This window comes from Anolis sagrei, chromosome 4 (assembly GCF_037176765.1).
Source record: "Anolis sagrei isolate rAnoSag1 chromosome 4, rAnoSag1.mat, whole genome shotgun sequence".
Classification (NCBI taxonomy): domain Eukaryota; kingdom Metazoa; phylum Chordata; class Lepidosauria; order Squamata; family Dactyloidae; genus Anolis; species Anolis sagrei.
This window is the reverse complement of record NC_090024.1, coordinates 59,180,352-59,204,732: the sequence shown is the minus strand read 5'-3', so window position 1 is coordinate 59,204,732 and position 24,381 is coordinate 59,180,352. Positions and strand designations below refer to the sequence as shown.

At 38.1% G+C, this 24,381-nt stretch overlaps 1 protein-coding gene across 2 annotated transcripts; it reads left to right on the top strand.

Moving 5' to 3' along the window:
• The first annotated feature begins 805 nt into the window (after window positions 1-805).
• Window positions 806-23,933, top strand: IMPACT (impact RWD domain protein). 2 transcript variants are annotated; one of them, XM_060775183.2, is made up of 11 exons: window positions 808-966; window positions 3,386-3,514; window positions 5,748-5,800; window positions 8,513-8,575; window positions 11,833-11,918; window positions 13,314-13,439; window positions 15,174-15,268; window positions 19,765-19,838; window positions 20,342-20,432; window positions 21,747-21,881; window positions 23,546-23,933. In XM_060775183.2, exons 1-11 carry the CDS (start codon window positions 931-933, stop codon window positions 23,612-23,614), a joined length of 957 nt encoding a protein of 318 aa, XP_060631166.2. In that variant the 5' UTR covers window positions 808-930; the 3' UTR covers window positions 23,615-23,933. The 2 variants fall into 2 exon arrangements, with proteins under 2 accessions (XP_060631167.2, XP_060631166.2); XM_060775184.2 differs by lacking the exon at window positions 21,747-21,881 and having other exon boundaries at window positions 806-966.
• Window positions 23,934-24,381: the final 448 nt, after the last annotated feature.

Sequence of the window (24,381 nt, the reverse complement as noted above, 5' to 3'; positions counted from 1 at the left end):
GGGGGGGGGGGGCATCATTATGCTTCTGATGAAGATGTTGAGAGAACTGTGAGATGCTGTTTGCGGAAACAGAGTGTCGACTTATTTCGTGCTGGCTTCAGAAAACTTGTTCATTGTTGGCAGAAATGTATCCAATTGTCTGGTGATTATATGGAAAAGTGAATAGTGGTAGTTAAAGAGCACATTCTAAGGGTGATTTCTGCATTTGATTTATTAAAATATTCCCATTCAAACCCAAGTAACAAAGGTGGAGGCATGACTTTTCATTCAACCCTCGTATGTGTTCACTGAAAAACTACAGCAAAATGTGCTGCAGGATGTCCTGCAAGGTTAATAAACATTTCCATGTCTGCATAGTAATGGGTTCATCTACACCAGGCATGGGCAAACATGGGCCCTCCTTGTGGGAGTTGAAGTCCAAAACACCTGGAGGGCCCAAGTTTGCCCGTGCTTTATCTACACTGTATAATTAACACAGTTTGACACCACTTTAGTTGCCATGGCTGAAGGCTATGGAATCATGGGAGCTGTATTTTCTCAAGATTTTTAACCTTCTCAGCCAAAGAGTGCTAGAACCTCACCAAACTACAACTCCCATGATTCCATAGCCTTGAACTATGGCAATTAAAGTGCATTAATTCTATAGGATAAAACCACATTAATCCATGCATATTTTACACGTGTTTTTATTTTGTAAACACACGAGAACTCTTCATTCCTTGCTGCAAGAATCTCAGCTATTGTCTATAATTTCCTATCTCTACGTCGCTCTTAGAAGAGACACTGGGAGGACTGCAAAAGGAGGCAAAGACCCTCGATCTCAACAGTACGCATGCGCCTTGCCTCCGCTTGCCGGCTCTTTCTCTGCAGCGTCTCCCTCTTAAGGCTCTCGGATGAGTTTTCCGGAGGGAGGGGTGACTCCTGGATGTAATGGCGGCCAGTAACCCGGAAACGGCGCAGAAGCAAGTGAGTGCGGTGACGCGCCCCCCTCCCCCCGGGACTTGCTTCAGAGTTAAAGGCAAGGGGAGGGCAAAGGATGGAAGTAGGCCAGGGCGCTCCCATCAGCACTCTTTAATCACGCGTGGAAAGCGGAAGAAAGAGCCCAGCAGCAATTTGATAGCTGTCCCAAAGCAGTATATTCAGAGAGTGCATCTACACTGCAGAAATAATGCAGTTTGATACCACTTTTGAACAGCTATGTTTTAGTGCTATGGAATCCAGGGAGCTGTAGTTTGATGGGTCACCAGCTCTCTTTGCAGGAGATGGCTTGTGAAACTGCAACTCCCATGATCCCATAGAATCTAACCTAACCATGGCAGTTAAAGTGGAGCAAACTGTGTTAATTCTGCAGTGTAGATGTACACCAGTTAGGTAGGAAATGAGCACCATTGCATTTAATGCTGATTGGATGCATATATGCTCTGAAAAATAAAACATTTTCTTGGGCCATCCAGTCCAACCACAGATTGCCATTGAGAAGCACACAATCAAAACACCCCTGACAGATGGCCATCCGGCCTCTGCATAAAAGTCTCCAGAGAAGGAGACATCACTACCATGCGGGGACATGAGAGAAGCCTCCCAGAAGGATGGCAAACATCAAACATCTGGCCGTTCCCTGGGCAACGTCTCATGTTGCTCCTGGCACTGAAAAATTAAACTGCTTTGAACTTGAATATATGGCAGTGTGTACTCAGATAACAACAACAAAGATCCACATAGTCAAAGCCATGGTATTCCCTGTAGTAACCTACGGATGTGAGAGCTGGACCTTAGGGAAGGCTGAGCGAAGGAAGATCGATGCTTTTGAACTGTGGTGTTGGAGGAAAGTTCTGAGAGTGCCTTGGACTGCGAGAAGATCCAACCAGTCCATCCTCCAGGAAATAAAGCCCGACTGCTCACTGGAGGGAAAGATACTAGAGACAAAGTTGAAGTACTTTGGCCACATCATGAGGAGACAGCAAAGCCTAGAGAAGACAATTATGCTGGGGAAAGTGGAAGGCAAAAGGAAGAGGGGCCGACCAAGGGCAAGATGGATGGATGGCATCCTTGAAGTGACTGGACTGACCTAGAAGGAGCTGGGGGTGGTAACGGCCGACAGGGAGCTCTGGCGTGGGCTGGTCCATGAGGTCACGAAGAGTCGGAGACGACTGAACGAATGAACAACAACAACAACAATGGGCTTTTAAAAACTGTTTTAAATTAATGTTAATATTTATTTTGTCTTTTAAAAAATCTGTCTTAAGTAATATATTGGGAGAAAGTTGAAATATAAAACAAACAAATAAATGAGATCAGTTGCTTTTGTGAACCTTACAGCTATCATTATCATTATTATATTTATATTCCCATCTTCTCACAGCAACACCAGAGGCACTCCAAGTGGCCAGCTTCTGGTCAAAGAATATCTAGTATAATGTCAAGTTTTTAACTTTGTTTTTTTAAAATACGGTAGCTCAGTAGGTTAAAGCTCTGAGATGCTGAACTTGCAGACTGAAAAGTTGCAGGTTGGAATCCAGGGAGCGGCATGAGCTCCTGCTGTTAGCCCCAGCTTCTGCCAACCTAGGAAAACATGCAAATGTGAGTAGCGCAATAGGTACCGCTCTGGCGGGAAGGTAACAGCGTTTCATGCAGTCATGCCAGCCACATGACCTTGGAGGTGTCTACAGACAATGCCGGTTTAGAAAAGGAGATGAGCACTACCTTCCAGAGATTGGACACAATTGGACTTGATGTCAGGGGAAAACCTGTACCTTTGCTATAATTGTACACTAAATTTGCTTCTGACATGATAAATAAAATAAGTTATATTATTATATGTATTATATATGTATTATGGAAATAATAATAATAATAATAATAACAACACTTTATTTATAACCCCCCCTCTCTCCCCAAGGACGATTTACACACAAGAAAGGCAAACATTCAGTGGCCAACTCAAATATAAACATTTTAAAATAAACAGAATAATACAAAAATAATAACCATGAACTTGTGACAAAAGAGAAATTATCACCAAAATGAGGACCAACTATGAATTGAATAATCTAATTAAACTAATAACATAAATTAACCATTTAGACATAAATCCTAGAAAAAGCAATTAAAATACATTAAAATGGCTATCAAGGCGGTTCTTCTCATGTACCATAGCGGCAGTGGAATACAGATAGGTTAGCCAGCATTCCGGTGGAACTGAAATGTCCTAATCCTCCTCCTCTTTATACGCCAAGGTGCACAATTACATTTTCAAGAGCTTTTTAAAGGAGGATATTTATAGAGTAATTTTGATACTATTCGTGCCTCATGATGTGGGTTGTAATTTAACCATGCGAATAGTACTGGGCAAGTTGAAATATAAATTAACATCATTTTCTGCCAGACAGAAGAAATTGAAGCCTTGTCTGCTATATATGGCGATGAATGGTGTGCTGTTGATGAAGATGAGAAAATATTTTGCATTCGGGTCAGTGAATGCCTGGAAGAGCCAAAGTGGACTCTCTGTCTACAGGTAGGTTTGGTGTTACATAATCTGCCTTCAAGTCTGCAACAGGAGACTTCAGAAGAGAAGTTTGCAATGAATGCTATTTCATGAATTAAATCTTCGACAGGGTTATATGTAAGAACTTAAGATTTTGAGGTACGTATAACCTTGTTGAAGATTTAATTCAGACTCATGAAATCGCATGTTAAAATGTTAAGATTTTAAAATGTTAATTTCCTGTGGAAAATAAGATTATGCCCCTATTCAAAACATTGCACAACAAATTATCTGAATGCAGAGAAGAGGAGTTTTTTTCACCTCTACTCCACACCTGAATAGTTTAAGAAGGAGCCTACTTTGACCCTACTCCATACCAAAATAGTTGAAAACCAACACAACCATGGACAGTCTATTGTGTGTTGGATCTTGGCCTATATCCTGTATATAATTTTATAACCAGTCAAAACCTCTGTTTAGCATATCTAGACATTGTATGGAAGAACTAGCTGAACTGGAAATGCTGCAAAGTTTGTTACAATCTTCTTTAGGGAAAATGAATTTTAATAGTACCTTCCATATAAACTCAAGTATGTTGTGTTCATAGGGATTTTTGGCCAACTCACTTTTGGTAAAACTCACTTTCATTATTAAAGAATAATGAGGTACAGATAACATTGTGTTTTCTGTATCTAAAAGGTAGGCGCCAAACTCTATTGCATTCTTGCAAGCAGTTTTCTACCGCAGTGAAGAGCAAAGATGTGTGTAATGGTTTCTTATTGTATGGTAGGCCTTGCAGCCTTTTGCTTTCTTGCAATAAGTCCTATTTTTTTACTTTGTCACTACTTCTGAAATATTCCCAAATGTAAAAAATAGTTTGACACTCAGCATACCAAAATATTGTTTTAGCATTATACTCTGCCATGTCTGCAGAGTTTGCTATGCATCCCTTAGAATGTAGGATATTTTATTTCTAGCCTTACAGTTTTTACATTTAACATTATTATTTACCAAATGATTAATTCTCAAACAAAACAATATATAGAGGGCCATGTGTGCTATTTACACAATAGGATGTTTTAGGGTTGCCTAATGAAGATACTACTACTTCTTTGTATAATATTTTTCTTTTTTTAAATGTATGTCAATCTTGAGAAACTAATTCTGGGTTCCTGCTTCTATGGCTGAAACCTGTCAGACCTCTGTAGTTGCTGGTTGTGCATCCTACAGATTCAACTAACTGCAGTTTGAAAATATTTGCGGAGAAAATCCAAGAAGCAAACCTTGATTTTGCCACATGTGGAGTGAGTGCTACACTGATGTGTAGGCATACCCTGCTTCAGCCTCCCACTGTTTCACAGATCCTTAGGCTGGCTGCCACCACTGTTTGAGCTGTTCACTATTTTAGATAAAATACTGTATATACTCGAGTATAAGCCTAGTTTTTCAGTCCTTTTTTTAGGCTGAAAAAGTCTCCCCCGGCTTATACTCGAATCAATGTTATTTATTATTTTACTTTGTTGTTGTTGTTGTTGTTGTTGTTGTTGTTGTTGTTATTATTACATTTATTATTTTATTATTGTTGTTATTATTACATTTATTATGTTACTCTATTTATTGTTATTGTTACATTTATTATTTTACTCTATTATTATTATTATTATTTTACTCTATATATTATTATTGGAGGACATATAAGCATATTTACATTGAAGAAGGTTAGAATAATTGGTTTAATCAGAGTTGGACAGTCTTATCTTGAATTATAGTTTTATGTAAATATTCAAAAACATTTAACCTACTAATGCCTAAATTATTTACTGGTATCTATTTGTATTTTGAAATTTACTAGTAGCTGCTGCATTTCCCACCCTCGGCTTATACTCGAGTCAATACATTTCCCCAGTTTTTGTGGTAAAATTAGGTGCTTCGGCTTATATTCGGTTCGGCTTATACTTGAGTATATACATTATATAATTTTGGTTATGCTACTGTATATAACTAGATGTGAACATCAACAGATTTTGGTATCTACTGTGGGTCCTGAAACCATACCCAGGATACCATGGACCCACTGTACTACCAAAACCAGAAAGCCAGAACCACGTTCTAGAGCTGTTAGGTAAATTGATTGACATCTTAATTCTGTGCAAATTCTGTTTTGTTCATTATGTACCAATGTAATCTTCATTGTTTAATCTATTTCATAACTGTTCTGTTCTACTTTTTCCCCCAATTGTGGGCTAACTTATTTTTCTTTCAGGTGATCCTGCCACCTGAATATCCAACAGCTGCCCCACCTATTTATCAACTTAAGTACGTGGTAGTTCATTTCAGGAATATTTTCATGTATTTTCCCAGTGTCATCCCCTTATTCCATGATCATCGTGTGTCACTATTTAGCTGTAATATAAGTAATGGAGAGGGGAATTAAGAAACATTCTGGCTGCAGCTTTCTGGACAATTTTACACGTCTACCCAGTGTCAAGAGCGTATTGTATTCTCTGAAATACATGCAATCTGTTTTGCATACACTGCAGATATGAAAGAGACCCATTGTGAGAGTGATGGGGATTATTGCCTTAAAAAACCTTTGGTTGCTGAATGAAAACATTGCTCCATGACAGTGTTTCTGCATGAAAAAGCGTGTCATAGTACAAAGAGTTATCATATGCAATGTGCATCATAACTTTAAAGTTGTATAATCAGTCATCAAGAGATTTGTGCCAGTTCCGACTGGTACTGATATGATCTCCTTCCACATGATGCTCTGGTTGTCCAGATATGGCAATAGGCTATGTTTGATTTTGGGGTTTATGGAAGAGATCATAAGGGAGGCTTGTGAGGTTTTCCGCCTTTTGACATTTGTTTGCTTCCAGCTCTTCAGTGCCAAGTTTTACTATGAAGAAATGGGAAGTATATGGCTAAGCTGTGTGAGTTCAGGCAGGAATAACAAATGAGGATGGGTCAAAAAGTTTTGCCTCCTCTCTGAAAGAATGTTTATGATTTGGCCCCTTTTGACTTTTACCCGTTTCAACCTCTGAAGAACAACCTACATGGTTTCAGATTCAATGACTTGAATGACATTAAAACAGCTTTAAAATCATGGACCTCGAAGTGAGACCCTGAATTTTTCCAAAATGATTTTGATGCCTGCATTAAACGATGGCGCAAATGTATACAAATTGATGGTGACTATGTTGAATGGTAGTTTTGCGTAAAGGATTGTTCAGGCTATGATCTGTAGCAACTTCTGCTGTTATATGTTCATTCATAATGTTTTTATGACACAGGAGGACCCATTCTCTCATATAGATAGATAGATAGATAGATAGATAGATAGATAGATACACACACACACTCATATCTCACATAGAATCATAGAATAATAGAGTTGGTAGAGGCCACATGTGCCATCTAGTTCAACCCTCTGCCATGCAGGAGAAGCACATAGTATCCCTGACAGATGGCCATCCAGCCTCTATTTAAAAGCTTCCAAGGAAGGAGCTTTGGCTGGAGTTACACTTAAAAATGTATCTGTTCAGACTTACATACAAATTCAGTTTAAGAACAAACATACAGAACCTTTCTTGTTCATAACTTAGAGACTGCATGTACTTTGGTGATAGTAGAAATATTGTCACTACTTTAAACATAAGCAAGGTGCACAGGGTTTTGAGCCTTATTTTTAAGTGGATTCCTGCCCCCAAAAGCTCTCAGCAACCGGAGTTTAGATTTAAAAGAAGGTGAATAGTCCCCTTGTGTTTTGATTATAGTAAATAACGGGTAATTCTCTTGATCCCCTGAAAGTTGCCCACCTTGGTTTCTATTAATTCAGCTCTGAACCCGACAGATTTTTATTTGGAAGAATTTAGCAAATCCTAAACCACAGGAAGGACAGATGAAACATGCAGTTCATACAAGGTCAATGCCAAAAAGTGCTGAAGATTAGAGCTCAAGACTCTTGACAACTTAACACTATTAGGAGCAGTTGTGTGTTTACAGCTTGCATGGCTGTATGCTTTGAGCCAAATACTGCTTTCCTATTTTTTCCCCAAGTAAGAATGCAATTGCCAGGTTCTGGTTTCTATTACTGGTTTTTTTTTGTCCATCTTTCTTGATGCTTTGAGCAGATTCAGCATATTTTTCTCTACTTGATATTTTGACTTCATTAATGTGCATATATGTTTTGGCCATGAAAATGCTTTCTAAAACTTGGAGTACTATTTTAGGAGATAAATAGACATAAATAGCTTCTGAAATGTTGCAAGGACTCTCCCAGTAATTTTCTTCTGGAAACAGGATGAACCATTTGGCAGAACATAATTTTTTGATGAAAGCTTTATAATGATTACTAATTGAAAAAGTGAGGAAGTGTGGAACCACAGTAAGTTCAAAAGCACAAAAAATCCTCTACAGTACTTTTTTGTATCTTCTAGTCTATTTCCCACATCTTTGCTGATAGGGATATCATCCTAACAGGAAAAGAGAAGGGGGAGTTAGGGTTGCTACAGGGTATTACTTTTCCAAAGGATCTATAATTTATCATCATAACTTGCTAATTTTACAGTGCTATCTCCTGTGCTCCTTCTCAAAAGTAAGTCCCATTGATTTCAGTGTGAGAAACTCCTCTTTAGTTGCATCATTAGTGTTAGTGTAAAGTTAGTGTAACATTTTTAGTTGTGTTGAAATTGTTTGTTTCTGCATGGCTGGGTTTGGAATAGATGGTCCTTTGAGGTCCCTTCCAATTTTATTATTCTAAGGGCCCTTCCACACAGCCCTATATCACAGAATATCAAGGCAGGAAATCCCACAATATCTGCTTTGAACTGGGTTATCTGAGTCCACACTCAGATAATGCTGGATTTTCTGCCTTGATATTCTGGGATATAGGGCTGAGTGGAAGGGCCCTAGGTCATAAACGTTTTAGGTATGGATATACTGTAAGTCATGTTGTGTTTTGTTTAAGAGAGGAAAGTGGGGAATATAAATAGATATATCATCATCATATGTTCATTTTTATTCTAGTGCTCCTTGGCTTCAAAGACAGGAGTATGCAGAACTGGCAAATAATCTTGAAGATATCTATATGTAAGTGATACCTTTCTTTAGACATTTTAAAAATCCAAATATAGGCTGCACATCCCTTATCTGAAATGCTGGGGACCAGGTTTCGGATCCCGCTCTCCCCCCCCCCCCCAATTTTGGGATACCTGTATTTGTGTATACATACATAATAAGGTATCTTGGAGATGGGACCCAGGTCTAAACATGGATTTCATTTATGCCCTATATCAGGGGTCCTCAAACATTTTAAACAGAGGGCCAGGTCACAGTCCCTCAAACTGTTGGAGGGCCAGATTATAATTTGAAAAAAAAAAACATGAATGAATTCCTATGCACACTGCATATATCTTTTTTGTAGTGCAAAAATCACTTAAAAACAATACAATAATTAAAATGAACAATTTCAACAAATATAAAATTATTAGTATTTCAATGGGAAGTGTGGACCTACTTTTGGCTGATGAGATAGGATTGTTGTTATTGTGTACTTTCAAGTCATTTCAGACTTAGGTTGACCCTGAGCAAGGGCCGGGTAAATGACCTTGGAGGGTTGTATCTGGCCACCGAGCCATAGTTTGAGGACCCCTGCCCTATATACTCTTTATACACATAGCCTGAAGGTAATTTTATAGAATACTAGCCTGAAGACCCAGTGCTGCCCAGATTATCTGAGAAAGGCATTGTTTGTTTTTTGAAATTTTGTAATATCAGGGTTATATATAAACCCTTTTTCCTAGTTCCAACAGACCTCACTACCTCTGAGGATGCTTGCCATAGATGCAGGCGAAACGTCAGGAGAGAATGCCTCTAGACCATGGCCATATAGCCCGAAAAAACCTACAACAACCCTTGGTAATATCAGTTTGATAATTTCTAATATTATGTATTAGAGAAACCAGTCTTTCCTTTTGTTTTTATGAGTGCTCCCAATAGAAAATGTATAAGGATGTGGGTGAACTACAATTCCCAGAATCATGGGTCAATCCTTCCCAAACCATGCTATTATTCAAAGTTGGCCATGTTGGGTCTGTGTGTCAAGCATTGTAAAATGGGTGCTTCTGGTTTCCTTTTGTGTGGATTCCTCCTGCAGAAATCTGGGAAATGTATTTTAGGACAAGGCCTTTGTGATTCTCAGCCAGAGAGGTCCTTGGCGTTATTTTTAGAGCACAAGCTAGCATCCAGAGGGAGCCACTTTGGGCGTCTGCTAGTGAAATTTCCCACACACTTTTTCTGGCAACAAACCATTGTACTCCTTCTGGATGCCTCCTCTTTGTTATTTAGTGGTGGTAGTTTCATGTGACAAGGAAGACTGCATGATTCATTGGTTGCATGATGCTTTGAATGCTGCCCATATCTTAAAATCTGGACAGGTGCACTAGCTTCCTATGAGAAACAACTGAGATACATTATTCAGAAGGAAAAAAGTACTCAGCAGAATGTTGCTTTGTCCACAAGTAATTATAGGTATAATCCCACGAGATTGGCTATACATTCAATTAAAAGTACTGATGCCGATGAGATTAAGTCTACATTTAAATCTACTTTAGTTTTCTCTTCTGGGATCTCAATTCAATTCGCTAAATCAATATGTAGGTTACAGCCTCAAACACCATAGCAATAATAGTTTTTGGAGCGTAGTTTTTGGTTGACAGCAAGGGGTTCTATCATTTAAACCAAATACTATTAATTGTTTGGATGGTGTAGATGAATAATCTACAATATGTTGGATTCAGTCCTTTCATGCCAGTTTCAGAAATAAGAGACACAAAACGTTTCCCTCCTGTTGACCTCTGTTTTTTTTAAATTAACTACAGGCTGTTTTATCATTTTAGCCAAAACACTATTAATTTTAACAACAACAGTGACAACTATTATTGCTGTTAGTATTTGTATTAATATTGTTAATATTTGTATTAATACTTTTATTAATATTTGTATTAACTGCTATAGTTATTAGTAGTTGTATTAATAATTGTTAACATTTGTATCAATACTGTTATTAATATTTGTATTAACTGCTATTGTTGTTAGTCGCTGTAGTAATATCACCACTGCTGTTTGCTTCATTTGTGTCCCACTCATCCTCAGAACCAGGACTCCTGGTGTCTTACTCTTTGAAACAGAAAATATTGATAAAACATATAAAATTATTATTATGTATTTTAATTATCAATAATGTTAGGAAAGACATACTTTCAAAATATGAATTAAGAAGAGTGCAGTAGTGTAGTAAAGTTCTTTCTTTAAAAACAAAAAAGAAGATTTTCCAGCCAAATAAAGAATGGCAAGAAGGAGGCTGCAGTATCCTCCTTATAAATGGGGTTGTATGGTTTGTTTGAAACAGGCCAGCATGGAGGTTTCAGCCTGAGTCCAAGACTTGTTGAGCAGAGTGGGACTTGCATCTAAGTAAACATATTTATGTATGTATTTATTTATTTACAGCATTTATATCCCACCTTTCTCACCCCAAAGGGGACTCAGAGTAGCCTTATAATAGGCAACAATTCGATGCCATAAAACATTGAACAAATATATATAGTAAAATAAACTGATACATTAAAACATAAGATTAAAAAGCATAAAAACATTAAAATCAATTATTAGCAAGAACCATATAATCCAATATCTTAGTCAAGGAGCAGTTCCAGTCATGACTGCACATATTCCATCTTCCCTTATTGCACTGCATTGCTATCCAAAGGCTTGGTCCCACAACCATGTCTTCAGTTTCTTTCTGAAGGCTAGGAGGGAGGGAGCTGATTTAATTTCTCTGGGGAGAGAGTTACATAGCTGAGGGGCCACCACTGACTAGGACCTGTCCCTAGTCCCCACTGACTGCACCTGCGAAGGAGGTAGGATCGAGAGCAGGGCGTCCCCAGATCTTAACCTCCGAGATGGTTCCTAGAGGGAGATACGTTCAGCTCTCCACATTTGCTGGGGTTAGGGGCACACAAGTCCTGCAAAATTGAAAAACTGCAAATTAAAAAATTAATTTATTTACATTTGAGAGAACACCTCTCTAGGAGTATATAGTCTCTGGCATGGCTCTATGGCCAGCTTCTGGCTTAATTTGACCATAGATTTGATTTGGAGAGTTGTACCTAGAGAGAACATTTTAATCAAATCTGTGAATAATCAGGTCCATGGACGTAAAAGGGCCAAATGTGGAGGGTTGACTATACAGCATTACACTACTTGGTTACTTTTATCCAAAATTTCAAGAGCAAAATGGAGACCACTGTGTTTTTCTGAAACAAATTTGAATATATTATTTTTTTCAGACAGAATCTTGGTGAAAGCATCCTTTATTTGTGGGTGGAGAAGATACGGGAATTTCTAATAGAAAAATCGCAGTCCTCTGATTCAGGTAAATGTGGTAAACTTACGTTACTCTTTGACTAATTACTAAAATACATTGTCTAGTGGCAAATACACACTATTTAAGAAAGTGAAAGTACAGATCAATTTCTGTGTACTCTTGAAAGTCAAGTACTGTTTCGGTGGTACAGCAGCACAACTGTATGTTACTTGTGTGTAGTTTGGAAATTCAGCTACTCCATTAAAATTGCAGTTTATCATCTTGGCACAATATGTGAATGAGACTTTTCAGATTGATTATTCATGTCCAACCCTTGGACATCACATTTAACGAAACTTGAAAAATGATGACTTAATGTTGATTCTGTGAGTCTACTCCAGTTGGGAATCACAATTGGATTTGTGCTATATTATAACATTCAAAATAAAAATTCAACTTTATTGAGTGGGCCATTTTGTTTGATCGCAAATCCTAGATTTTGTTTGATTGCCAATTATCGCATCCCTCATTGGCTATACTTGCTGGGCTCATTGAAGTTTAGCAACATCTGGAGGGTTGTACGTTGACCACCCTGAGTTAGTTAGTAAAAATGATAGGAATTAAATGTAATTAGCTGTACCATTTTTTTCTTTTTTAGCATTGCCCTTTATTGGTAGAGCTTCATATCCTGCAGAGAATGAGAGGCACACGGTTTGTTTTATCATTTCTGGAGCAGTGGTTAAAACCTATGGGTCTCCAGGTGTTTTGAACTACAACTCCCAGAAATCCCAGCCTGTTTACCAGCTGTTCTAGAGTGTTTCCTACATCTTTACTCTGGCTGTTTGTCAAGCTGTATCCATATTCTGCAGCCTACTCTGCCATGTTTTTGGGATAAGTTTGGATACTACGCAACAAGTGATCAGCCTGTAGTTCAAATGAGTGGAGATTCCTCAAAAATTAAAGAGAACATAAATTGACTTGTATCAGCATTAGGTGTTTTTGTGGCACATAAAATGGACCCATCTGATTGCTTTCTTCACTCTAACATTGATGGTTGTAGTAATTTTAGCATTAGGATTCAGAAAAGACCATTCAGACTGGAGGATTCTGGGAGCTGAAGTCCATAAAAGGAACATTTCCAAGCTTTTGTTTTGTGAGATGACTTGAATGTTGCTTTTCCCCAGATTTTCTGAGACACATACAGTTAATATAGAGCAGAGGCTCTCAACTTGTGGGTCCCCAGATGTTTTGGCCTTCAACATCCAGAAATCCTAACAGCTGGTAAACAGGCTGGGATTTCTGGGAGTTGTAGGCCAAAATACTGATATAGAGGAAAAAGCCCTGACACAAAGTTTGTATTTGGTTCTCTAGAAGTAATTTTTCAATTTTAGAATTCAGAGACCTAAACATATCTGGAATTATGAAGAAAGCCTCTTAAAGTAGTCTTTGATTTTATACAATCAGGGCCAGATGTCAAAAAAAGTACTGAAGAAAATGATGTGGAGTATGAAGAATCTTCATTGGATTATCAGCCTTACCAGGAATGTACAGCTTTAACACTGAATTTTGATCTGCCTGAAAGGCAAGAAGGTGGAGTAACCTTGACTGATTTTATCATGTTTCAGTTCTTTCCAGTTTCATGAATAGAGCCAAATAGATTGCAAGCTGTTTTGTAGATATTATAAATTATGATTTATAAAGATATTATAAATCAGCTTCCCTCTATACGTTAGGCTTCTGAAAAATGGGTATTGCAAAAATAAATAAAATTTGATGAATAGTGTAAATGTAAACTAAAGGTAAAGGTTTCCCTTTGACATTAAGTCTTGTCATGTCTTGACTCTGGGGTGGTGGTGCTCCTCTCTATTTCTAAGCCAAAGAGATGGTGTTGTCCGTAGATACCTCCAAGGTCATGTGGCCAGCATGACTGCATGGAGCACTGTTACCTTCCCGCCAAAGTGGTACCTATTGATCTACTCACATTTGCATGTTTTTTTAAATTAATTTTTATTAAGTTTTTACATGTATATACATCAAACAAGTGGGGGGGGGGGCGGGGGAGGGAAGGTAAAAGGGAAGTTGGGGAGGGAGGGAGAAAGGGGTGAGCGGGGTTTAGAGTAGGGATGGAAAAAAGGTAAACGAAACAGCATAAAACGAAAAGCAAAAGAGGAAAGAAGAAAAGAAAAAAAAACCCTGTACTGCTTCCCAAAAGTCTTCCGAGAGTCATCTCTTGGTTTCTTGTTATTTCTGCCGACAACGCTTCCTTTGATATCCTAATTCAGATACTAGACAGATCTATCTGTAACGGAACCTCCCTGGTTCTGATATAGTCTTTAAACCCTGACCAATTTGTCCTTTTAGGTGGACATTTGCATGTTTTTGAACTGTTTTTTATGGATCTTGTCCATACATTAGGCAAAAAAACAAACAAACAAAAAACAAAAAACAAAAACTGAGGGAAATTGTGCTCATAGGGAAACCCATGAGCATGGACCTTTATTGGAGTTGGAATCTTGATTGAATCAGGTTCCAGATTATATAAAAGTCTATGTACATACATAGAGAGTAATGTGTTTGACTATTTGTCAGTTGTCCACTTGCTAATGCCTAAAGACTGTTGTCTTTACTTACAGTCACTATTCAACAATAAATTGAATGGGCCCACCGTTGTTTGGACTAACCAAAACAATGCCAGCCAAAATGTGGACTGGTGGTGACCCCATAGCCCTGTTTACCCTTTAGAAGATCCTTCCACAAACCACATGAAGGGGTTAGAGCAGGAGTCCATTCTATATATAGAGAGAACAATTTGATAAATGATATGATGCAAGATGTGGGGCAAGGGGGTTGACCTTAGATGAGATTATGCTACATGCATAGAGCTAAAGCAGATCTAACCAGTAACTTGAATGGAGATATTGCCAGTACACTTAGTGCTCTGTATATTAGAATATGATGTAGTTGATTCAGCATTGTATTTAAGATCCTAAGGAATTAGATTCTCTAGCCAGGACTGCTGTGATGCTCTCCTCTTCTTGCATACTGCAATGCCTCTCAAGTTTCCTAATTTCATTCATATCATAATTTGTTATTTCATTTGAACCAGCTACCTACATTTTACACTTTCCATGTAAAAGGATGAGTCCTTGGGGCCTTTAGGGAGCCATAGAGGTAGAAGAAAATGGAAATGGGTGGAAAATGTGATAAGGAATACACACAGGGGATGGCGCGAGAGATTAGTTTAGCAGAGGTTTTCTGAATCTGTTAGAGAAGTGGTATTAGAAGTCCACCAATGCACAAAATCTGAATTTTTCATATTTACAGGTGAAGAGTTACCTCCAATCTATCATGGAAACCCAATTACGGACAGAAGAAGCACTTTCCAGGCACATTTGGCACCAGTAGTGTGCCCAAAGCAGGTTAGTAAAACTCCATAGTGATTAGGAGATTCTGGAAACTATAGTTCCCTCATTAAAAATGATTTCCAAGCTCTAGGACAAAAGCATATATGCTCCCTAGTTGTTAACAACAACAATAACAACAACAACTTTATTTATATCCCGTCACCATCTCCGGAAAGGGACTCTGCTTACAAAAGCACATAATAGTGCTTACAAAAGCATATAATAGTGCTGCAAGAACATGCAAAATACAGTAAAATACATAAACATTTATAAAATAATAACAATATCAATTAACATAAAACAGATTACATAAAAAGCAGCTTACAAAAGCTCCTGTATATGCTGTTCTGTGATAAACTGCTTTAAAATTGGTGTAAGCATTATCTATTCCGGCTCTCCAAATGTATGTGGAACAAAACGGTTGTCTTGCAGCTTTAGTTCCAAGGCCTGTTTTTAACATTGGCCCATTTTGTTAACCCCGAAGGCTCACAGTGATTTCTTTAGACTAAGTTTGGAGGGAGAGAAGGGAGTTTTGGTTGATGTTTTTGGTTTGATTTAGCTAGAGAGGATTGTGAGAGAAGGTGTGGTATTTTAAATGTTATAAATAATAAAGCTGCTTTGGTATGTTTAACATCTATAGAAAGTTTTATATATATATCTTTGGCTTTTGGAAACGCTGTCTATCTAAAACAGACATGGGCAGACTTTTTTGCCTTGGGGCCGCATTGTGGTTCCATGCTGAATGGGACAGGTCTAGGTGGGGGAGGGCATGGGAAAGGGTAAGGCTGGGGGTCTGGGTCATCCTCAAGTTATCCTCTCAGCATAACGATGGCACCGCTTGCCCCATCCTTATGTTGGGAGGAAAACAAGACATGTGGTGACCTGCCTGATCCTCCTCCCCTGATCTTTGGGCTGTCCTCTTGGCATTATGCCAGGAGGAGGGGAAGACAGGTGATGGTTGAGTGTGCTCCGGAGGGCTCTCAGCCACTATGTGCCTTCCTCACTTTCACCTCAACAATACAATACAATAAGCCTTTATTGGCAAAACATGGCAGAGAGTATAAAACATAGTACACGTAATAAAAAAAAGGGCTTCTCGTTTGCTACACATTCAGTTTGCAGACTTCATTCAGGAATCTTGCCACTGAAAGGCAGCAGCTAAAGTCCTGGCAATTTAAAAGCAAAATCACTTTGTCAGAATCGCTGCGGTTCTTCAGTGAATCTATGGCTTGTGTTAGCAGGCTGGATCTTAGCTCCTGGTAGAGTGGACAGTGCAGGAGAATATGCGGTATGGAGTCTAGCTGTCCTGTGCTGCAGAGGCAGACCCTCTTGTCGCTCGGGAGGCCATTGAGTCTTCCTCTATGGAGCGGCGATGGCATGATGTTAAATCTAGCCAGCATGTAGGCTCTTCTGTAAGAGGGGTTGGTGAGCTCTGTGATGTAAAAGGCTGGATTTCCCTGTGTGTATGGAATTGCCAAGTTAATAGGTGAGCAGGATTTGTTCACTTTCACCTCCCTAATGCTGGGAGGAGGGCCAGACATGCAGTGGCTGAGAGCGCTCCAGAGGGCTCTGAGCTGTTGCATGTCTTCCTTCTCTGTTCTTTCTGCCTGAGGATGCGATGGGCCACTGCATCCTTATGTTGAAAGGACAGGAAAAATGAGGAGGGCCTGAGGTAAGCGCCCAAGGGGACGCATCCAGCCCCCGGGCCTTAGTTTGTCCATGCCTGATCTAAAAGGTATAATTCAGACAAAGTATCTGTGGCAGCAATGAAGACATACCACATTGTGCCAGGTCAGTCCCTTCAATTGGGGAGAGTGGAACAGTTATTTCTTTACAAATGAATTTCTGGGTAATTATATGCATGCTTTGTTGTTTATACTGCCCTCCCCTTGGTGCTTTTCCCCTTTGGAAAGCGATATTGTGATTTGAAGGAAATGTTTTCAAAGCAGAATTCTCTTTGGAGATGCTATGAACTATTTTTGGGGGTATGCTATAGTAGTGGTTCTTTCTTCACCACAGTAAGTGAATTTGCTGTGAAATAATGGGAATACAGCAAAGATAAATATTGAAGATGTATTTTGATAACTCTAGAGAAAAGCCTCCCCCCTTCCTTCTTTTGAATTAAAAGCTATTTGCTTGCCAGGCATGTTTTCTCAAGCTCTCACAGCTTTAATAATGTTTTGCTTAAAGTGGTATTAATTATGCATTGTTTATTAAAACAGTTTCTTTATTGTGGCATTTTATCTAGTAGAAGGAAACACACACTCTTTGATAAGGATAGAAATACAGTTACTATATTTAAGGAGGAAAAAGGATAACTAATAAATTGTCATGTATTTTTTTACTGAGTTCTTAGTGCCTGCAGTGCAGAAAATAGATTAAATGAGTAAAAGAGGCATTGAAGGAGTTTTGCTTATTTCTGGTGATTAACACATTAGATTGTGTAGCCTACTGGGCAGAAGAAAAACATTTTTAAAAGAAAATAATCATGTTTATTTCATTTTCTTGTATGGTCATAGGAGATAAGGGCTAGCGTTAAATTCAGACTAGCTATGATACTTCAGCGTTCCAAGAGTGGCCGAGATCTTTGTGTGGCTGTTCCCTGTCCTGAGCCTTAGCCTACATTTTGTTTCCACTGCCATTAGTCATTTTACAGTTTTATCTTCTTCTCTCTATTTCTCCTTACTTTAACCATACGTAGATTTTTGTAGTGATGTACAGTAGAGTCTTGCTTATCCAACCTTTGCTCATCCAACATTCTGTATTATCCAACGCAATCTTCCTCCTGCCCAGATCCACAACTGTTTCAATACATTGCGATGTTTTGGTGCTGTTTTCGTAAATAGATAACAATACTGTGTATTGAACTGCATTTTCTATCAATTTGTTGTAAAACATGATGTTTTGGTGTTTAATTTGCAAAATCATAACACAATTTGATGTTTAATAGGCTTTTTCTTAATCCCTCCTTATTATTCTACCTTGAAAGAGTCTACGGACAACGCCAGCTTTTCAGCTAAAAAATGGAAATGAGCACCACACCCCAGAGTTGGACATAACTGAACTTAATGCCAGGGGGAAATGCTTTGCCTTAATCCCTCCTTATTATTCAACATTTTTGCTTTTCTGTCATTCTGCCAGCCCGTTTGTGTTGGATAAGCGAGATTCTACTGTATATGTTAGATTGCCTTTTCTCTGGGAGAGAAAAGGGAATCTAACATATACAACAAATTCCCCTTCCATCAGGACTTTCATGCAGTGACTGAAATCCAGTGTAGCACAGCAGTTCTGTATGTAGAATTTCACTGCATTTGGTATTTCACCAATTGTATTATTATTATATTATTGTGTTTATTTAATGGGCCCCCTGGTGGCACAGTTGGTTAAACCACTGAGCTGCTGAACTTGCTGATCGAAAAGTTGGCAGTTCGAATCTGGAGAGTAGGGTGAGCTCCTGCTGTTAGCCCAGCTGCTACCAACCTAGCAGTTTGAAAACATGCAAATATGAGTAGATCAATAGGTACTGCTTCTGCAGGAAGGTAATGGCACTCCATGCAGTCATGCTGGCCACATGACTTTGGAGGTGTCTACGGACAACGCTGGCTCTTTGGCTTAGAAATGGAGATGAGCACCCCACCCCCCAGGTTGGACACAACGAGACTTAATGACAAATGGAAACTTTTACCTTTACCTTTCATGTTTATTTACCCCACTTTTTCTCTCCACAAGGATACTCAAAGTGGTGGAGGATTGGAGAAGCATCTGGGCATGTCTCTGTAGTCAGATGTGAAATTATTTTAGCTTCTACTGAAATTGTCCAGAGGTAATTTCATTTCATGCATGGCTACAGAGTGCTTCCAGATGCTCCTCACATCCTACACAATTCTCACCAAGCATGGAGTCTCTATAGGAGGTTGTAGCAAATCTACAGTAGATTCAGGATGTCAGTCTGGAAGGAGGAAGGAAAACAAAACAACCTCTACACAGACAAAAAGGGATGTTTGCCTGCATATGTCACTAACAGGATGCCAACCCATTATGTCCCACATCATCCATTTCCTCATATGGTGGGCTCTGGGGACTGGAGAAGGAAGGCTGAGTCAGGAAAGTTCTATCCAGTAAATGTTGTTCTGGTCATGCAGATAAATTTAGAATCCAGACCTAACTTTAGGGCCCATTTTTTGCCAGGTTGGGCTCCCAAAATAGTTAACAATTTAGCCATATAATGTTGATTGATGTATTTTCTGTCCTTTGCCAATTGGTAATTCAACCCAATCACTTGGCACTTGGTTGTATTGAGTGAAAAAGGATGGGGAGAAAAGCAGGTCTTTTTTGCACATGAGGCCCCTGGTCGTTGTGGGCGATATCATTATGTCCTTGAATAGCACTATGCAACAAAAACTGAAAAATGTTCTGTTCATGGTTTGAAAGTGTTATTTCCTGTTTTTCAAGACCTTTGGGTAGAGTTTACAAATCTTCATAGCTGGTTGATCTATTTTTTGTCTTCCAAGGTGAAAAATGTTCTTGCTGAGTTGTACAAGAATAAGAAAATAGCCAATGCTACTCACAACATTTATGCATACAGGTGAGTAGTCAGTTATAGCAGTAATCATTATGTAGTGATGAAAAAGGTGAAAGTTAGTTAAATTAGTTGATTCTGTTCCATCTCATGGGTCTGAACTGAGTGATTTTTTTTTAACCACAGATTTTTGTTTTATAAACAACCATAATTAATTGAGGTGGCACAATGGGTTAAACCCTTGTGCCGGCAGGACTGCTGACTGAAAAGTCGGCAATTCGAATCTATGGGACGGTGTGAGCTCCAGTCTGTCAGTTCCAACTTCTCCTGCAGTGACATGAGAGAAGCCTCCCACAGGGTGGTAAAACATCTGGGTGTCCCTGGTCAAAGTCCTTGCAGATGGCCAATTCTCTCACACCAGAAGCCACTTGCAGTTTCTCAAGTCACTCCTGACACACACACACACACACACAACATAATTGAGGTACAGCTTGTAGGATTCAGCAAATGTGGAAAAATAACTGATATGTTTGCATTGGCATCTAAAATTTTTAAATAATTATTTTTAGGATATATTGTGAAGACAGGCAGACTTTCTTACAGGATTGTGAAGATGATGGTGAGACAGCTGCTGGTGGTCGTCTTCTTCATCTCATGCAGGTAAAATAAGCTAATTGGAAGATATTTGTTTTTAATAGATCCATACACATTACAACCTAATCTACAGGTTTCTGTTAATGGGTATAGAGAAAAACATTTTAAAATATTGCTGCCTTGAATGTTTTGACAATTTGGAATCAAGTGATGGGACAGAATATAGAAAACATGGGAGTTTAGGGGGGCAGACTATGAGGGTAGAACTTCACAGATAGGGGAATACAAAATAAAGTGGTAACATTTATTTCTGGATCAATCCAAACATACTTTGTTGGAGATAACAACCTTCCCAATCCTCCTTTATTTGATGTTTATAATATGTCATTTTATTTCCTGAAGTGTACATCTTATTTGGTTTGCAGTTTCCTTAGCTCTATATACTTGAAGCAGTGGGAGGGTTGCAGATCCTGTGACTCTTTAGAATTTATTTTAGATGAATGACAGTTGAGGAATGACACTTAAGGCTTGAGTCAATTAGAATACAGAAGTCAGTGTTAGAAGTTAGAAGACAGTTAAGCCTTGAGTCAACTTGAATACAGAAGTCTGTTTTTTATTCAGATGTCAGTGTTAAAAGTTAGAAAACTGTTGAGGCTTGAGTTCCTTTGAAAGTAGACTCTTATGAAAGAGAACAATACAGAGCAATATAGTTTTTGAAGAGACTGTGAAAGACTATAAGGTAAAGATACAAATTGAAATGTTTCAAAGTTTAACCTCACAAGAAATGTACCTGTATATCTAAATACATGAAGTTATGAGTAAACAATATGTTATTTTAAAAGAAGTCTGCTTGAATCTTTGTCTGCTGAGAGCATTGAATAGAAACAAGACATTTACGAGCCCAGCAATCATCTGTTACTCAATAAACTAAAGAAACACCTCCATAACTCTGCTACCTAGTGGGTTGTGATCCTAAGAGGTCATAATCCATAATCCCCAATAGGTTGTGATCCTAACAGGTCATCATCCTCATCCCAATAGGTTATGACCCTAACAGGTTATAATCTATTATCCCATTATGCTTTTCTCCTTCAGCATAATCATGAAGATGAGACCTAACTTTCAGATTTATATTTAACTTATTGCAGTTTACAGTTATATCTCAATCTTCTGGACAAACTGTGCTTATTTCAGCTGTAGTTTATGGAAACAATAATAATCTATGAAGTTATCTTACTTCAATTCGTGGCAGTGGTTGGTAAAAAAAAAAAAAGAACAAAGCATATTTGGATTGAGTTGACAAGGAGTAGTGCTTAAACTAGATGAGTAAGTCCCAGGCAGTGACAGCTGAAAGGTTAATATCTGTGTATTATTTTGTAGATCCTGGATGTCCATAATGTTTTAGTTGTGGTGTCCCGGTGGTATGGTGGTATTCTGCTAGGACCAGATCGTTTTAAACACATTAACAATTGTGCCAGGAATATTCTTGTGGAGAAGAATTATGCTAATTCAGCGGTAAGCGTATCCTAACATAAAGGTATTAACAGTTTCATCTTGATAACATGCTTGCTTCTCCATGTGAAGCATCCGTACGGCAGAGATGAATTATACACATAACATCATTCGCCATTGGGTGGCCTTGGACAAGTCACACCCTCTCAACCTTATTAAATGAAAACGTTTCAGTTTAGTGGGGAACAATACATAAAGATGATGAAGACATCATAATCTAAACTATTATACAATTGTATATTTATTCAGAATGCAGTTCAGGTGGCAGGGACATATAAACTTGAACAGAGTGTGAATTTTATTATTCCTTATGCACCAAGATGGGATATTTTATTTTAGTTTTGTTTGAGAGAACTGGCCTTGCAGTGTAGGTATTCATATGCACTAGGATGTAAACTGTTACCTCAGTTTACATAGAAGACTTCGAAATGTCAAAAAAATAATAATGGATGGGCCTTTAAGTCCCAACCCATCTATTGCTTTTGGCCATTGGAATATTTTTTGTCTCTGCCAATGTAACATGCTGAGACGGAAAATGTCATACACACACACACACACACATATATATATGTGTGTGTGTGTGCACGCGCGTGCGTATGTATTCCTGTTAAACCATGATGTAATAAAGCGGAAGGAGATGCTGTGGTTCAGTAGGCTTGTTTTATTCAGGGAAATAATGTTTTTCTTCTTTGCCAGGGATTTATGAATTGTCTTTGGGGATGTTTAACCTTCTACAAGCCTCCTATACTAGTTATTAGTTATGTATATAATTCAGATTGCTTACTATATTGTATATGTGTGTATTGATATGCAGTTTTCCCTTAACTCTATGTTGATTGAGGTTGTGGGAGGGACTGCAGACCATGTGATCAGATCTGCTACTATTCAGACTGAGACACTATTTAGATGTCAGTTATATATTGTATAGTTAGTTGTGTTTAGGTTGTGTTCAGTTTGTATTAAGAGAGTATGCATTAGACATAAGACAGAGAAGAGACTGCATCAGAATGCCTTAGGGAACTTACTGTTTAACCTTTCAACTGATAAGCAATGTACCTCTATGCTGAATACATGAAGTTTTTAAGTAAACCAACTATGTTACTTTTAAATGAAGACTATTTATTTTTGTCTCTTGAGAGTATGAAATAGAAACAAGATATTTTATGGAACAATTGAAATAACACTTCTGAAAATCTGATACATATTTTGTGCAATGGCACAATCTTTGTTCCTAGCAGTTCAAAGAAATAACTAGGTATATCAGTCTAACAACTTAGAAACCTAATTTGCCTTACACGAATACTAGTGGATATATGCCACCAAAGAGAAGATTCACTCAAATGACTTTTTAGCTCTTCTCAGGAAGATCATTCTTTATAAAAGGGTTATGATCATTTCAAATGATGTGAATGCCAATTAATCTACAAAAAGTCATACATCCAAAAGATGGAGATTCTGGTTTTCCAAAAGGTTATAATCTCAAAGATCCCTCACTTTAAACTTACATGCATTACAGTTTTCAGTGGAGTCATAAAATACTCCCCCAAATCTGAATTTGGTGAGGGATGCATAAGGCTAACATTGAAACATTATTCAGAAAAGCAGGGAGCACAAAAATAATCAATTATGAAGTTGTGCTTATTTAATTCTCCACCTTCTCTCTCTAGGAAAATTCATCAAAGCAGACAGGGAAGAATAAAAGGATAAGAAAAGACAAGAAGAAAATGGAACATTGATTCAATTTGGGAAATTGCACAGCCATGTTTTATCTTTTTCTCTTCGTGTATGCAGCCACTCACTGAAAGGAACTTTTGAAATTGTAAATGTGTTATCGCAAAGACATTGACATACTTTTCAGCAGCAAAAACTGCTTCAGATTAAGAAGATTCAACAACAGAATCCTATTCACTGCTGCTGCTGAGTATGAGGTTTTAAACAACTGACTGTTCACATATACACGATTATTTAATTTGCATTTTAAAAGGAATCATTAAATGAAGACTGATATAATTTCACTATATTCTGGGAGTTTTTGATAATAAAAGGCAGTAAGAATCCATTGCACCAAGGAAGAATCTTGAATGTCCTTTAACTGAACCTTGAAATTCTGGTCTTGATTGCTGTTTTGGTTTCTCGTTCTCTTATCTGACGCTGATCTTAAGCTACATGCAGTTTTTCTCTATTGAAAACAATGGGATCTAAAAGTGCTTAATGCTGGTGATGCATGTTAAAATCTATTGTTTCCACAAAACACACAAATATGTCTTTTTGTGTTCTAGTTAATCTAATTCAAAGGCCACCCAGTTTGAAGCCATTGTCAGTACAGGTAAAATTCAGGGCTAGTATTTGGGATGTAAGATTCCTGTTACCAAAAGATAAGACTGGAGTTAATTTTTTTTCAAAACTCTTTACCTTCATTATGTAAGTTAGTTGCTTTTCTCATTTTAAAACATTTAAATCGCGTTGAATGTGATTTTCCTGCTTCTTGGCAGGGGGTTGGACT

What these genes read in the sequence shown, in the direction of transcription:
- IMPACT (XM_060775183.2), top strand. Translation starts at nt 931, where the DNA reads ATGGCGGCCAGTAACCCGGAAACGGCGCAGAAGCAA. An exon ending in CGGAAACGGCGCAGAAGCAA is followed by an intron (nt 967 to 3,385) that starts GTGAGTGCGGTG and finishes ATTTTCTGCCAG; the next exon opens with ACAGAAGAAATTGAAGCCTT. An exon ending in CAGTAGTGTGCCCAAAGCAG is followed by an intron (nt 15,269 to 19,764) that starts GTTAGTAAAACT and finishes TTGTCTTCCAAG; the next exon opens with GTGAAAAATGTTCTTGCTGA.